This window comes from Harpia harpyja, chromosome 16 (genome assembly GCF_026419915.1).
Source record: "Harpia harpyja isolate bHarHar1 chromosome 16, bHarHar1 primary haplotype, whole genome shotgun sequence".
Taxonomy (NCBI): Eukaryota; Metazoa; Chordata; class Aves; order Accipitriformes; family Accipitridae; genus Harpia; species Harpia harpyja.
In genome coordinates, this window is record NC_068955.1 from 28,327,606 (window position 1) to 28,343,535 (window position 15,930).

Here is a 15,930-nt window from a genome sequence, read left to right on the forward strand (position 1 = left end):
AACAAACTGTGGAGATGTGTATTGGAAAGACTAGTTTGTAAATGTAACCTCTCCTGGTCAGAAAGAAGGCAGTGAATAAAGAGAAAACAAAATAATCAAAATCCCTGTAATTATTATTTTTTAAACATTATGCTTATATAGAATTTATTGTTTGTCTTGACTGCATCTCACAGTACCGGATTTTTTAAATAGCCTGAATTTATGTATTATTCGAGTTAGACCTCAAGTGTCAGTCTGAGCAAGGAACAAATACATGTCATTTACTGATTCAGCCTGACCTACTGCTACCATTCAGGCAACCGGGTCTTGCTGGGAAGTTCAGGGATGATCACTGATGAGCATTTTAGAGAAAGCCTGTACTTCATGCTCTGTTACATAGGAGGTCTCTTTTCAAAGCCACTTTAAATATTCTTCCAGAAGAACAGACATATGTAAAGAGCAAGTCAAGCACACGGAAGAGCTCAGAGAGGAGCTTTGTGTTTATTTTGCTTGGAGTATTAAAAAAAAAAGTCTTAAAAGGAAAATCGCATGGATTCTTGGATGTAAGAATCCATTTCTGCTCTAACTGAAGTCAAAGAATGGGGGGGGGGGGGGAAGTTATTGTTACATCTCATTTGGATAAAGCTTTACTTATTTAGAAGAAACCTCCTTCATTTAACTATTTACAGATAGCTTCACGACAGCCACAGCTAACTATAAGACCGTTAAATGAAAAAAGCAAAATAATTTGGATTACTTGGCATTGATTGTATAATATACTGACCAGCCTAAGTAATGGAGAGTGATCAATTCAGTAAATAAAGCCCCAAAAATCTAATTGGGTCTTAATGCACAACAGTGAATTACACAGAAATTCGGTACATGGAAGGGCTTTTTATGCAGCTATCAAGTTTTTAGCTAAATCCAATTCCAGCTGAGTGTAGTTATTTGAAAGGCTTAATAACTGATATTCTGGTTATGACAGATAAGAATTCAGAGGACCTCAAAAAGACAAACTTACCAACTTTTTTTCCCATTCCTTATTAAGATCATCCACATAGGAGAGAACAAAATCAATTCTCCTGACACCGTCCCTGAAGAAAATAGAATCCTTGCTCTGATGTCTTTTATCAATCTGTGGAAGATATAGGCATATGATTAAAAAAACCCAAGCATTGCTGTTGCTCTAAAATATAACAGAAGACAAAGAAGTTCCCCCAAATTGCCTCAATTCTTCAGTTTCTTCATAGCTGAAGATATACTTGCACAAGTTTTAACAAGGGCTACATCCAGTTCAAATAATTTCAAGATTAACTGCTTATATGCACAAACACTACATGTTAATAACTGGTATATGAAGAATAAATATATGTTAGTATTTACAATAACCTGTGAACAATGCTACCATTTATTCTTTCACAGTCTTTACAATGTGTCATAAATGATCAAGGCAAGTGTTATGTGACAGCATGGGTTTTTTTCTGCAGTTAGTCAGAACGCTACTCTATATAAAAGCCAGCTAGGGCACTGCTCATTGACTTGAAGCAGGTAGCAAAAAGCAAATTCCATGCATTTCATTCTACATAACAAGATTCACTAAACGAACCACCACAGAGAAATATGGCCCAGCTATGACTACATATGAAAATGCACACAAATGATACAGGGGTTACATTTCAAAATTGAGTATTTACTTTCTTGCGGGGAGGGAAATCTAATAAAATGTATCAATGCAACAGGGTAATTAGTATTCCAATTGATCTATTAACGGTCATCTTTTCATTTATCAGCATGCCAGAATGTCGTAATAACAACATTCATCTTCTTCACTGATTAGGCTACAGTAATTAACGTTAAGCAAAAAAAAGACTATTACCTCACTCTCCTAGGGAAGTTAGCATAATATTAGGTAATATTATTTATTATCATATCAATATTCAGCTCTACCAAATTGTTTGCAAGACTAGAGGTTCATACAGCACAGTGCTCTCCATAGAAACTAATACTCTGGTCTAAATTTACCTCCATGCTAAGGAAGGTTGGTGGTGGGTTTTTTTAACCACACCCATCGGCAAAATTGTATTTATATACGACTGAATTGGGTTTTTATTTTATTAGAGTAGGAACAAAAGAAGAGTAATTCAGAGGGATATGTCTCTGTCTTGTCCCTCTTAAGCCATGCAAGGATGCATGTGAAAAATATTCTGTGCTTTCTCAGAGAACTTTATAACTGTGAACCTTGCTCCCAGTTAACAAAAGGCATCACACAGTGAAGCATGTTATTACTGCAGCCATCCAAGCTACTTGCAATATCATTCATCACTGTTTTACCCTGAGACGTCGCTTCAGGAACAGATTATATCTCCTTCCACTCTGTCGGAATAACCAACAAGTAGTTAGCAAGCCCACTGTTCCTCTCCAAGACCCAAACCAACTGCTTTGAGCACGTACCCCCCAGCTACAGCTAGTGAGAAATCTGTGTCCTTAAGAAAGCCAAGAAAAGCTTCCAACTATTAGGAAAACACAAGTATTCCTAAACAGTACGAGTATAATGTCTTTTTTATTAAAGGCAAAACTGTGCTGGCATTAATTTTTATCATAAACTCAGGTATTTTAAAATAATTACTCCTAAATTGCTAATTGCCATCATTTGGCTACTTAAGCAGATTTAAAAAAAAGGAACAATGAGAAAGTTTCTTTGAATGCAACGCAAAGGCAACAAAACAAGCACAGGCTAATGAATACAGCATGCAAGTTTCTGTTACGCTCATGTCAGGTTGGACCCACTGGGACATAAAAAGATGAATTGCAACTATGTCATCCCAGAGCTGACAAAACCACAAGCAATAATATCTGCATACTCCGGGACATGTGTTTATCTTCAAGAGGCTCAAATTTAATAATAATAATAATAATATTAAAAAAATAAAAATCCCTATTATTCCATAGCTTTATACAATTTTATGCCTCTTCACTAGATACCCTGGTAACTTCTGAAACCAGACAGTAGCCTACTTGGACTATCCATGCATTCCTCAGAATTCCTGTATTTCTGAAGCTATCCTAGCCTTTGGGGAGCTACAAAACTCTTAGTTGTTTTTGTTGTTCCTCTTCTTGAGAAATATTTACAGCAGATCAATTAACATAGACTACTTTGTAAGAACTGAAATCAGGACAAGCTACCTCCAAAAATGCTTTTGCTTTCAAATGCAGTACATAATCATTAAGACTAAGAGGCTCACAAAAATCATGGAATCCAATAGAAGAAAAGAAACGAAACAGCATTTTCCCATTCTATTTTGTGCTTACAGGTTTGGGGGTTTTTGTAAATATAATTGTGACTACAAACAAATCGCAACTGTTTAGATGTTAATTTGATTAGTGTACAGAACCATACCGACATCTTAATAGTATCAACAGTACTCTAATTATTCAGCATTACAGTAAGTGAACCCCAAAGTGCAGTCTAACAACTTACAATGTTGGGAACCAGCCTAAAAACAGACCGCCCCAACCACCAAGTTAAAAAAATAGAGATTGTGCAAGCACAGACATTGTCCTAGTGATTTAACAAAATCCATATACACAAAGAAAGAAAGAAAAAAAAATCAATAATATTTACTTCAAAAAAAGCTCCTGCCAAAGGAGTGTCCCAAATTCTTTGGGTAGCATAGTTATAATTAGATCATTCCATACGACTGAAGTAATATTTTATCTTTAGAGCCACCAAAGTTTGCTCATTTTCTAAGATGCATCAGAATCCTGCTTAGTCATTAAAGGTCTGACTATCAATTATAAGAAGATGCAGTAGTCATCGTTGGATCTGCTTTGAGAAGGGGAATACTTATCACTTCTCTCTCCTTCTGTACATAGGATTATTCATCACGGATAGTGACAGGCCTACTTATTAAACCCATAAATTATTCCTTTCCATTTTGCTGCATTTGGATTTCACAAGAACAAGATCAGTCTTGCATATTCATGCAATTCCGTGCATAAATGTGCACTTACAGGTTTAAAATATATAAAATGTTGGTAATTTGCATTGGTTGCATCAGTGAATCATAAAACATTATGGATTAGTATATCTTAACAGCTCTTTCCAGAACTGTATTCAAATTAATTGATCTTCGACAACCTACAGTTATTAAATAAAGTTACAGCTCATCAGAGCAGAAACTCTGTGACGTGTACCTTCTGGAATACAAGTAACCAAATTAAAATTTCCCAATGCAGCACAGTGAGCAAGCAGCAGCTTTTGAATAATGCCCAATGAGGAATTACAGAAGAGATGGAGCCAGTCTCTTCCCTGAGGCATCTGGCGAAAACACAAGAGGCAACAGGCGCAAGTTGCAACAAGGGAAATTCCTACTGGATGCGAGGGTGCGGTTGAGCAGGAACAGGTACGACAGGTTGCCCAGAGAGACTGCGTAACCTCCATCCTCAGAGATCACACAGCTTGACCAAGCAAGGCCCTGACTCAGCAACCTGATCCAAGTTTGCAGTCAGCCTTGCCTCCAGTAGGAAATTGGTCAAGAAGACCTCCAGAGGTCCCTTCCAGTCCAAGTCACCGTACGATTCTATGAAATGGTGCTACCGCAAGCGTTTAGCATTTACCAGGGCTTCCAAGTTTACAAAAACTACTTGTTCAAAACCAAATACTACCTTCCTATTTTCCTGTAGTAACTTTCCAGTCTTAATAGTCTAATTAACTCTCTAAGAACTAAGTGACTTCATAGCCTGTGGACAGATCTGCTAATTGAACGCTTTAACAGCCTATCGTAAGGAGCTAAATTTTTCACGTAGCTACATAAATGTAAACTTACTGGATTCATACGGAATTATATTAATATTCCTAGTTATCCCGTAATCGACAACTTCTGCCTAGACATCCAGCGGAGGTCAGGGTATTGGACCACGTTCAACCCACCAACCCTCCAAGTACCTGGACTTGCAGTCCTCACGTTAGACACAACCTAACGCCCTGCGGCAGGACATCCTGACTCAAACGGCACAGGTTACAGGAAAGACCCAAGATCTCAGCATGGAAATAAATAAAGCATAGCTCAAGACGAAGTAAGGCTGTAACACCCCACGTTCAGTCTGCCCAAACTGGTTCGGGTACAGCTTGTAAATGCTGGCTGGTGGTCTCACGCGACGTTCAAATCCATCAAATCCAGGGCCAAAGCACACAAGCCAGTCACCGCGAACAGGAGAGGGGAAGGCGAGCTGCTGGATGTGGCACCAACCACTAAACACCGTAACAGAAAGTGCTTCAGAGAAACGACTTCGGACCGAAGCTGAGGGAGAGAGACCGAGGTAAACATTTCGTGGCCTTGCTCACCCACCAAAGCACACAGACGGCTGACCTCGGTCAGCACAGTCAGCCCTCGGAGGTTTAGCAGTATCACAGTACCTGAAAAGCAAATACATTTTTCAGATTATACCTGAATGATTTAATACTGTATATTCTCACAGGACTCGGAGGGATTTCTATTTCTGGTCATCCACCTAACAGGAAATTTATGTCCCTACAGGCCGCTTAGCACAGCTCTCTCCTTGTAGGCAACGGAGCTTCCTCCAAATACACCTTGCTACTAAATATCCTAGCCCTCTCCGTGTCCATAATTCAAAGACAGAGGAACTTGACTTAGAGCAATACCTTCCAGATTAATATTCAGTCAGAAAACTGCAAGTTTCTTCGGGGCCTACATTCAGAAATGGCCTTCCCCACTTCAATTCCCCGGACTTCAAGGTTTCAGAAGCGTCCACCTCACGGAGCTGGGGCTGCAGGTTCAGACCTCAGCGGCCCTCCCCTTCTGCTTTTTGTAGCTCAGAGGGGGAAGGTAGTTTAGAGCGGCAATTTCAGTAATAAGGCAGTAACCAACACTAATCTGAGATGGAAGAACCCAATACATTAGCTTCATTAGAGTTCTAGCACAGTGAAGAATCTCCGGCTCTGACTAAAGGGTATGCTGAGAAGTTAACATGAATAACATGATCCCCACCAGCACATCTAGGAGTTATATTATCATAGTCCTACATTACCACACAAGAAACTGCCTGAAATTACAAAATAAAATTGATTCGCAAGATTTCGCTGCTTACAAGGTAGTCTACAACCCAAATATTGTATTTACTGCATACTTTTGATAATCATACAGGCAAATTAGTTTTTGATCACACACAATGTAAAAAAACCAAAATAACAACATTACAAAGCAATTAGTTAATTTAAGAATTAACAATCCACTGCAGAAAAATTTTCAGAATACAGAAATGGACAAAAATATAAGGATTTGAAAGCTGAATCAAAATACAAGAAAAGCCTCCACAATTGAAAGGGTAGAAAACATTCAATGGCTTAAAAATAAAATTATCACTCTCATTTAGATCCCCAGTTCGCAAAAGATGTTTATATACCTCCACCTTTTACCGAATTAAACATGCTTACAGCTATAGGAAAAACATGCTGATTTAAAGTGCCGCTATGCTAAATGTAACTGTTTGATAAAATTCATTTCCAAAAGCAAAAAGCTCCTGGAAATGCATTTACACAACATATGCAAATATACAGGCACTCTACTGAAAAATCAAAGAGGCAAATTCCTGGTTTATGCCCAGTAAACTCAGTTCCCATTATACCAGAGATTCTCTTTGCATGAAGTTCTCTTCAATATTCTTGCTTGGAGGAATCCATGCAATTGAAGTGCTTACCCACTTCAAAGAAATGTATTAACAACACTCTAGCACCACACATTTCAATTTCCAGTTATGCTTCATGCAGGCTACAAAGTTGCATACAAAATTATAACCTTTCCCATTCAAAGAAACAAAAAATCTCATATATTTCTTGCAGCTAAAACTTGCAAGCTACTTATTGCACCTTCACCACAATTGTGTTTCAATTTTAAACCACATTAAAATCTCAAAGCTTGAAAACATGCATTTCAAAGCAGTTGAAGACACCAAGATACTTGCACTAAGATTTAAATGCGCAGAAAAAGCCTCTCTGGATAAAAGAACACATTAAACGAGAATAGAACAAAGAAAAATAAAAAGTATGCTGAGAGAGCGTATGTGTTAATGTAAGACACCAGAGCCCAATGTAAGCAAGCAGACAGTTTTAATATACCTCAGCATGTACTTCTTCAGTTATCTTAAATGAATTTTTGTAATTTTTTTCTCCATGAAAGAATAATGGTTATTTTAAGTTTTCTGATATATTTGAAAATTAATACAATTATCTTGTCTGCAGATTTCAGTAAGTGGATATTTTGAGCCTTTCCTTATTATTTACCACAATAAGAAAAAAAAGGCAACACATTTCAAATGCTGTCACTGTTTGTTTCTTGCTCTTTAAAACATATTAAAGTATCATGCTGACTCACAGAGCCGCCCACATCACCATGATAAAAAGGAATCCCACATTTGTTAATAACACCAGTCAGAATACATCCTATATCCCATCAAACCAAAACAATGATAAAAAAAGCAAACTTTCCAGTTTTCTCCACCAATCTTAACTTTTCGATTTTGTCTATTATCCTTTCAATTTGCTTGAATTTATCATTTAAGCCATCACTAGGAATAAACGCAAAAACCACATTCATTTTTATAAGCTAGAAAAAACAATTCTTTTTGGAAGGATGGCTTCCTTGAAACTGGAAAATTTTCTGGCGAGGGACTTTTTGGCATACAGTTATAGAAGACGCCACACAAATTCATGCAAAGAAGCATGAATATTGCTTACTGCTTACCACTTGATGTTCAGGGATGAGTAAAGTAGTCTCAGTGCTGTTTAGGCCCTGCCAGTGGCATCACGGGAAAAACATAATGTTGTTAGCAATGATGCAAAGGAGGCTTTAAAATAAAAGGCTATTTCAGAAGAAACAGTGTAGCTTCTGGTTTAAGCTGTTGAAAAGCTGTTCTGAGTGATAGCTGGATTTTCAGTCTAGATAGTCAAAATTTAAACAAACCTCTACTTCCTCAGATGAGCTGGGTCTCTAGCCTACGCCACTGACTTTTACACGGCCCATAACGATTTTTAAATATTAATAACTTTTAGTAAGAGCTATACAGTATCCCTCAGCATTTCCACTATAAAAAAATAAAGCCTAAACAACTTGGCACAGATTACCATTTACAAGCTGATGAAGAACAATTTTTAACAGTACTTTTTCTTATTTTAATATCAAAAGAGAGAAAACGTACACAGCATAGACAGCTGCGCTTGCATTAAGAACAAATGTGATGCCCCTTACTTAGCTATTTTTTCAATACAAACTGAAATTATACCACGTACACTGAAGGAAAACAAATGCAAGGAGACAAATCATTAATCTCATAGTGTAGACAAGACAAATTGGTATCAGTAATTGCAGTTGTTATGCCTAATGAGACTAGTGAGGGCTTCCCAGCTTCCAGTTATGATCCACGCCTGGCGAATCCCTACCCTGATTTTAATTGTACAAGATCTGGGTGCTTATTATTTTCCCGCACGAAGGCCTGGAGGGTGTTGCAATGTCCTCTGGCCAGACTCCACACAGGGATGACAGGAATACCAGCAGCAGAGGACTCTGCAGAGCACAGCTATCCTACAAAGACACGTCCGTAAGCTATCTGGGGTCCTGGACCACAACTGCGTGATTGCACGAGCAAAGGATTTTGAGACCAGGCTGCGCTATTAGAATGAATAATGGTTTGCAATACCTAAGCTGTTTTTCAATATCTAATTCTGTTAGTCAATAATTTCTCACGCACTTCTTTTGTTTTTCTTCTGAAAACAAATCACAGACAGGTTTAAACGGTGCAACCAAATAGTGTGAGCGCATTATGAAAATATGGCAGTTCTCTATGGAATAAAATTAACTTTCACAGAAGCAGAATACTAACTTCATTTCATTACTGTATCATCATTTATTGGTTTAGAGTTGTAATATTTCAAAAAGTGTATTTCCCAAAATCCAATTTTCATAAAGTACTGTATGATTTTTTTAAATTAGAAATGATTATTTTTCACTTTTATTACAATTTTACTTTACAGAAGTCATTCAGGTCCATTCCCATAATTTTGTGAAACAAACACGCTATTTTTGTTCCTGTTTCCATTGCAAGTGATATGTACACACATCTTTACATTCTTTCTTAATGATGCCATCTCTGAGTATTTGCTTATATAAGTAAGATAAAAATGTCCTTTTCGGAATTCAGTCAAATAAACAAAGACAGATCCACCTGGTTTTTGGTACGGAAGCCACATGAGAAACAGTGCAAACATAAATAGCTGCACTGTGCTCTTACTCCGAGATAGTCTGAACTGGGTTTAGCAGTCTAATCCTCACGTCATTGATGCTACTGGAAAAACCTGCGCTATTTGTAGAGAACTAAGACCTGAGACACTTAAGCAGAAAGTTTCTCTCCAATTATACACTGAAGATATCTGCCCTGTAAAGTACTGTACAAATTTGACATCAATGAAAGTGCAGCCTCGCTTTTCATTGCTGCCCTACGGCTCCTGACCTCTCCATTGCACACCGGCCCCCCCGGGCCAAGCTGGTCCCCTTCCATCTGCTTTTCTTCTACCTCCATCCCATACTCCTCCCACCCAAAGCTTCCCACCTCCTCCACGACAAGATGTAAATACAGGTTTTAGCCACCCGCTGGTCCTCACATGCTGCCCACACTGCTTCACCCGGAGATAAATTTTTAATACATTTAGTGAAACACTAAACTGTGCGATGAAGACACACAGCTGGCAGAGTCCTTTGCATGTTCCTATGAATTTTGTGAAATGCTTTCCTGTTAATCTAAGGAACTTACCCTGCTCTCATTACAACTGCCTGAAATTAATTAGCTCACGTCATGGGGGTTAAATATTGTAACGTTGGTGATGAAACCTTCTACTGTACATTTAAAGTGTAAGAACTCTTACAGAGACACCCCAATTTTCATTATATGCCAAAGTCTACAGAGAGCACAAAGGGGCACCAATCTTGATAACACGACCCCCAAAACAAGAACCAACCAGTGTTTTCAGAAACACTCAAATAGTCCAACTTTGTTCAGACAAAAATCAAGAATAAAGAAGGTTAGCAGTGGTGGCAGCAGTGCTGGGCTGGTCCTTCCTACTTCACAATCCACCCTAAGCCTTTATTGCACTCACTCTCCCCAAAATACCCCTCAGATTGTGTTTTGTAGTTACACTTGAGAGAATTCTTTTTGTATTTCCTTCTAAATTTTGAAACTGATTTGGTCTGTCTTCACAATAGTAACAATGGTATTTTATGTTTCTCTCTACTTGAAACCCCACCGGTCTGAATTGAAAAATGAACAAGCATGAAAAGTAATGTACATTATGATGGTGTTTCTTCAGAAAAAAACAATAATCAATTCCTTTGGAAGACTTGCAGCACCTGCTGCTCTCAAAAAAAAAAAATCTGTTTGCCACACCCCTAATTTTGGTAAAATGCATTGCTTTAATACATTTGATGGAGCTCTGCCAATTTACTTCTGCTAACCTGGCTTAAATAAAGACAGCTTGTTCTCACATTTTCTCACGATCAAGTTACAATACGGAAAATCCTGATTAACAGGAATTTTTAGGGAGCATTTCACTAGTGTGAAATTAACAGAAAAGGTGAAAATTTCATATATTACTGAGAAACTGAGGGTCCACATACATAAAAAGCATACATTTTAAGTTACTTTGTACTTCTTAATTGGAACAGCAGACACAAACAGTCCTCTGTATACACCTCGTACAGATGTCGATAAACTACAAATTAATGATTCAGTCTTCCACAAAATCTGTACTAATTTTACAATTATCCCACTTGAATGGCCTAAAATTTAACTCTCAGGAAATTTAATACAAATTCCAATTTTAGCTTTCTTCCAAACTTGAATTATTTAACTGACCTTCCTTCCTCTTAAGAATAGAAACTCTGTTTTGTCAGTGGGCCTCATCCTCATTTACTCTGTAATGTAAACAACCAATTATAATCACTGAACAGAAATGCACTGTGCTATCGAAACAGAATTGTGGCATTATATGTTTCTAGCGCTCTTTATTCATAAATATAAAGCACATAGGAAAAAATGATTCTCAGGTTTTATTCCATTCATTTTCCAATTTGCTTGAAAGGACTTCCAGAAGCATTTACGTATTTCTTGGAACAGGAACTCCATTAAGGCTGATTCAGGTATATTCTACATAGAGACTCAATCAGGACAGTTGCTTATCCCTAACAGAAGTGGCTGTCTGTGAATTACTGATTTAACAATGACATAATTTGAAGCAGTCCCCAATGCAATGCCTATTTGAAAATATCCCTATCATATCCTTTTTTTTCCCCTCCTCTCCAGTCTGCTGTTTGCTGAAAACATCTCCTTGCCTCTCTGCATGACAAAGCATCTAGAAATGATTCATGCTGTAAGGCTTGTAATATGAAAAGCTGTTGAACTCCAAGCAATCTTGTTTCTTTTGTCCTTGTGGGACATTAAAAGAAGAAGAAAAATAAGGAGACTCAACAAGAAGCAGATTAAAAAAAAAAAAAAAAAGAAAAAACAGGTTAAAATAGGCAAGAAGCAGTAGATTACAGCAGAAATGCAGAATCATGAAGGACCAAATGCACCATTGATTGGAGACTCAATTACTTTCTGAGTCCTTGGCTTCATCCAACTTTTGTATGTGTTGGCAGGCTTCACTACAGACCATTTTTCACCCTAGTTTTTGTTTTACTCACATCATTCCCTATGTCCAAATCACATAATCCTTTACAGATTACAAAAGAAAAAAAATACCACTGAATTACGGATAGGTAATGTTTTCTGCTCTCCATATTTGAATGTAGATTTCTTTTGTTCCCTTCTCTGTTGCTAAATCAACGATAAGGCCTTAGCTTTTCCTCCCTACTGCTGAGCAGAAGCATACTGTTACTGTATGTTACATTTCTTCTCCTCCAACAGAAAAGACAGCCTGAGCATAATGAAGTTGTGACCTGAATGTAAATTCATTTAACTCTTCCCCAATGGTCTTTTTATGAATTAATTTCATTTCTGTTTTAAAATTACTTGACTTAAATTGTTCCTGTAGTTGGAAAATATGAACACTTGGAAGTCTTAAAACAAAGTTAAGTACATGGCTAAGTAATAAGAAAATTGCCAACCTATCACTGGAGTAAAATCATGAAATAGAGGAATGTGCTATCTGTCAAAACAAGAACAAAGCATGTTGACCTGAGCTCATAAGGGTCTTGGTGAAAAGAGGAGAAACCATGGCTTGTCTTTCATACTGGGATAGATGACCCTGCTCAATTCCTATGGGAATGCATCAAGGATGACAAAAGGCAGACTAGCAAAGAACTGAGGGAAAAGAAGTTCTTCCAGTTTATAGAAAACAAAACTGAAGTTGTGACAACACATAAAGGATTAGCATCGTATGAAAAAAAAACAAGGCTATCTTACTGTTGGAATGAATTCATGGAAAAACTTTAAGGACAGACTTAACCTGAATATCTAGGACATTAATCATGAAGAACTAAGCCTGTCATGGCTGATGAGAGTGTGAAACTGGGTAAGAAGATTAAGAGTAACTCTGTAACTTTATGTCTGGCTAACGCATAGAAAGCAAAAATCAGATAAATGAGACTGTATTAGGGGACAGGGTAGGATAACACAAAGCACAGAAGAGTACTAGCTTAAATGTAAGCAAACATCAGATAACCAGCTGATCTGGAGAAACAAACTATCTAAAGCCAAATAAGCCGTCTCTTCTTAAAGGGAGGGCAGAAAATAACAAAACAAAACACCTGGCATAAGTAAAAAGCAAGAGAAATGGCAGCACGAAGTTACCAACGAGAGATTTTTGAGAGGGCAACCAGATATATATTTCATAAGGAGACTACCTCCCAGGCAAGAAAGTGCTGAAGATCAAAGCCTCCTTTCCCACCCCATCATGAATCTTTCACCCTTCAAACAAGGTTCAAATCCCATGTCTCCACATATATGACACATGCGTTGCACCCTTTCTCCCATGTTTCCTGCCTCTTCCTACATCCTCAGTCATGAAGTGAATTCTTCCAAGCTTTGGTGACACAGGTCATCCCCATCTACTCAGAGACACTCAAAAGGAACTCAGAATCAGCTTCGGACTCTGATGCTTATCATGGTATGATGATTCATAAGCTATAATTGGAGACCCTATCTGCCCAGGGTTCAGTGAAGTATTTGATATGGCTGTTCATGGAAAATTTTGCTGGAGAAAAAGATTGCTACAACTCCTACAATAGATTCAGAAAGTAGCAGGGTGAACATACTAATAATTTTTAAGATGGAACTGGTAGATTTATGAAAATATTTAGATGACATGGTTGCATGCGCTAGCAAGATAAAGATCTGTGTGATCTAGGAAGCACTCCCGAGTTCTGTCTTCACATGACCACCTCCAAATTTGCCTCTTAGAGGTAGGTGAGGACACGTTTTACTCTTAAGAAGTTCAGCAGAACAGCTACAGTTTTCCAACGCTCAATTCAATAGACATCATTTCTGATGAGTGCTCATGGCCCGTATGAGACTCTACTTCGACAAAGCAACTATTTTCCACCCAGGAGCAGAAACTCTTCATATCTTCCTCTAAGCATATAATAATCACAATAAAGACACGAGACAATAGAAATTAGAATAAAACACCAATTTCAAGAATGCAAATTTTCAATATTCTTCTAAAATCTGTTTCTTAACTGAATAATAACCACACACCGCGATCTATTTAAGATATTGCGTACTGCACATATTAAGACATGAGGTACTGTGAAAAAATGAATAGCTGATGATGCTTTTCATATTGCACATGTTGCAAGGAAGAAGTATTCTTATAACTTAAATCTCACTGCACTGTCAAAAAGTTCCTAGAACCAGCAATATGATACGCAGCATAAAACAAAGCGTTAGGTTTGTGCAAAAGCATTATGTTTTTCCAATTGCCAAAACATTAAATGATTGTGTGATTCTCATTTCAAGACTGATCCTGGAAACACTGTTAAGCCCACACTGTTTTCTACACTGATAAGTCTCTTGTAAGACTCAGTGAGTATCAGTGTTACATTCATGGTTTTGCTCCTTCAAAACACTAGAGGAAGAAAATGTTTACATGGATAAAAAAAGGACATGTAAGACAATCTCGAAGAAATATTATTTTTAAAACTAATTCTATCTTTCACAGCAACAGTTCCTCTTTCTTCCTACCAGTAGTATGTTAACACCATCGGTACTGTACCTTACCTCAGAGCTGCTTGGGACTTCCGATCCTGCAGTTGAAATAGTCTCACATAAAGGTCCATTGCATTCTTCCCCTAAGGAACATTGAAAGAAAGATAGATTCACATAAATACATTCCTTATTTTAAAATATTATTGTATCTGAAAGTGGTGTGCATCTTGAAGCCACAGAACTATGAACAAGCAAAAGCAAAAGCTGGAAAATAATACTGAGCTACATAAAATCTCCGAGAATGGTTCTGTGAAGGGGAAAAAATGCTGTGAGAGACAATATACTCAGCCTGTACTACCTGGTTGTAACCTTGCAGTCACACATACTTTTAACTGTGATAAACAAAAATCTGTCAGCGTCACATATCTTTCTTGTCTCAAATGTCTGCCAGGTTACTGTCTATGAGGGTCTCGCACCCGGAGCTTTGCTGCCTCAGTTATAAAAGTTCAATTATCTCTGGGGTTGCTTGCTAGAAATTGAATTAGGTTTTTTGTTGCTAAGGGATTAATGGTGCATAACCTCAAGATTACAGATGCCCACATAATGGAGACACAATGACAGGATCAAGAATAGTAATGTCAAATTACCAAGCTTCTTGTTGTTTAAAAAAAACAAAACAAAATCCCATGGCAAAAAAACCACCTTCATTTTAACAACAGTATTGAACTCCAGCGTGACTTTCCTGCAAATATAGTCAGTTCACCAAGGACACTGTCAACTTAAATGTTAACATTATAGGGAAAAATCACATTGAGTATCTTCAGATCCCTAAATCATACTGAGACGTTGGCTGGGTTTGGGGCTCTGGAGAGCAATTCAGAGCCCCTAAGCTAGGCTCCTGCTCCAAGAAGTTTTTGTAAACAACCGTCTCTCTGCTGATGAGACAGACAGACCAGTCTCCTAAATCAGGCATCTAAATAAGTCCACCACCAATGGAAAAGGACAAGCAGTTTTGAAAACAGCTCATCACGATCTAGAGCAGGCATCTAATAATGCTGCCTCTGTCTTCCAAAACAGAGATGCATCATACTCCTTTCTCCATCAAGGAAGTATTGCTGGGCATAGCTTCGACTGGACAGACTAACTAGCACATCTTAGACTGAACCACTGTCAAGACAACTACAGTTAGATTATTCCTACCGATAAAACAAACGTACTTTTTTTTTTTTTGTAACCTGCAAATATTTGGTGTCAAAATTGCATCCAGGCAGGACAAACTCATTCTTTGAAAAATGTATAATAAGCTACTCAAGTACAGCTTCAGAGCACTTTGTTTCCTCTAATTTTTTTCTATGTCTAAATTCACTTACAGAAAATGGTCTCTGTACTTTACAACTGTACATATGATGTGATGAGAAACTGGGCAATGGTATATACATACAATGAAGAAGTTTCTGAATGCTAAGACATTTAAAGTTGTTGCATGCCATTCTCCTAAAACCAACTACGCCTGCAAAATCTGTATTAGTAGATACAATTTGAACACTTAAGTTTTACTTATGCACTTGTAGAAAGGTGTTTCCATATGCTGATACAAGCGTGGAGACCAGCATTGAGCCATCTCTAAAAAGTCAGCCTGAAAGTCAATAATTTGGGATCATTCTTCCTACCCAAATATACCATAAATGCTACAGGGACTACGCTGTAAGAGAGAACACCAAACACAGAAAAGGTTTACAG

At 37.7% G+C, this 15,930-nt stretch overlaps 1 protein-coding gene across 7 annotated transcripts in view; it reads right to left on the reverse strand.

Annotated features, from left to right (window-relative positions):
* Window positions 1-15,930, reverse strand: part of ANO5 (anoctamin 5) — a 61,098-nt gene that overhangs the window by 31,881 nt on the left and 13,287 nt on the right. For 2 of the 7 annotated variants that reach the window (XM_052810609.1, XM_052810611.1), the window contains 4 exons: window positions 14,263-14,333; window positions 7,740-7,787; window positions 2,311-2,352; window positions 1,001-1,114 (listed from right to left, as the gene is read on the reverse strand). In XM_052810609.1, the coding sequence (XP_052666569.1) occupies window positions 1,001-1,114; window positions 2,311-2,352; window positions 7,740-7,787; window positions 14,263-14,333 (275 nt within the window). The remainder of the gene's footprint in view (window positions 1-1,000; window positions 1,115-2,310; window positions 2,353-7,739; window positions 7,788-14,262; window positions 14,334-15,930) is intronic. The other 5 variants (XM_052810612.1, XM_052810610.1, XM_052810613.1 and 2 more) reach the window with 3 other exon arrangements.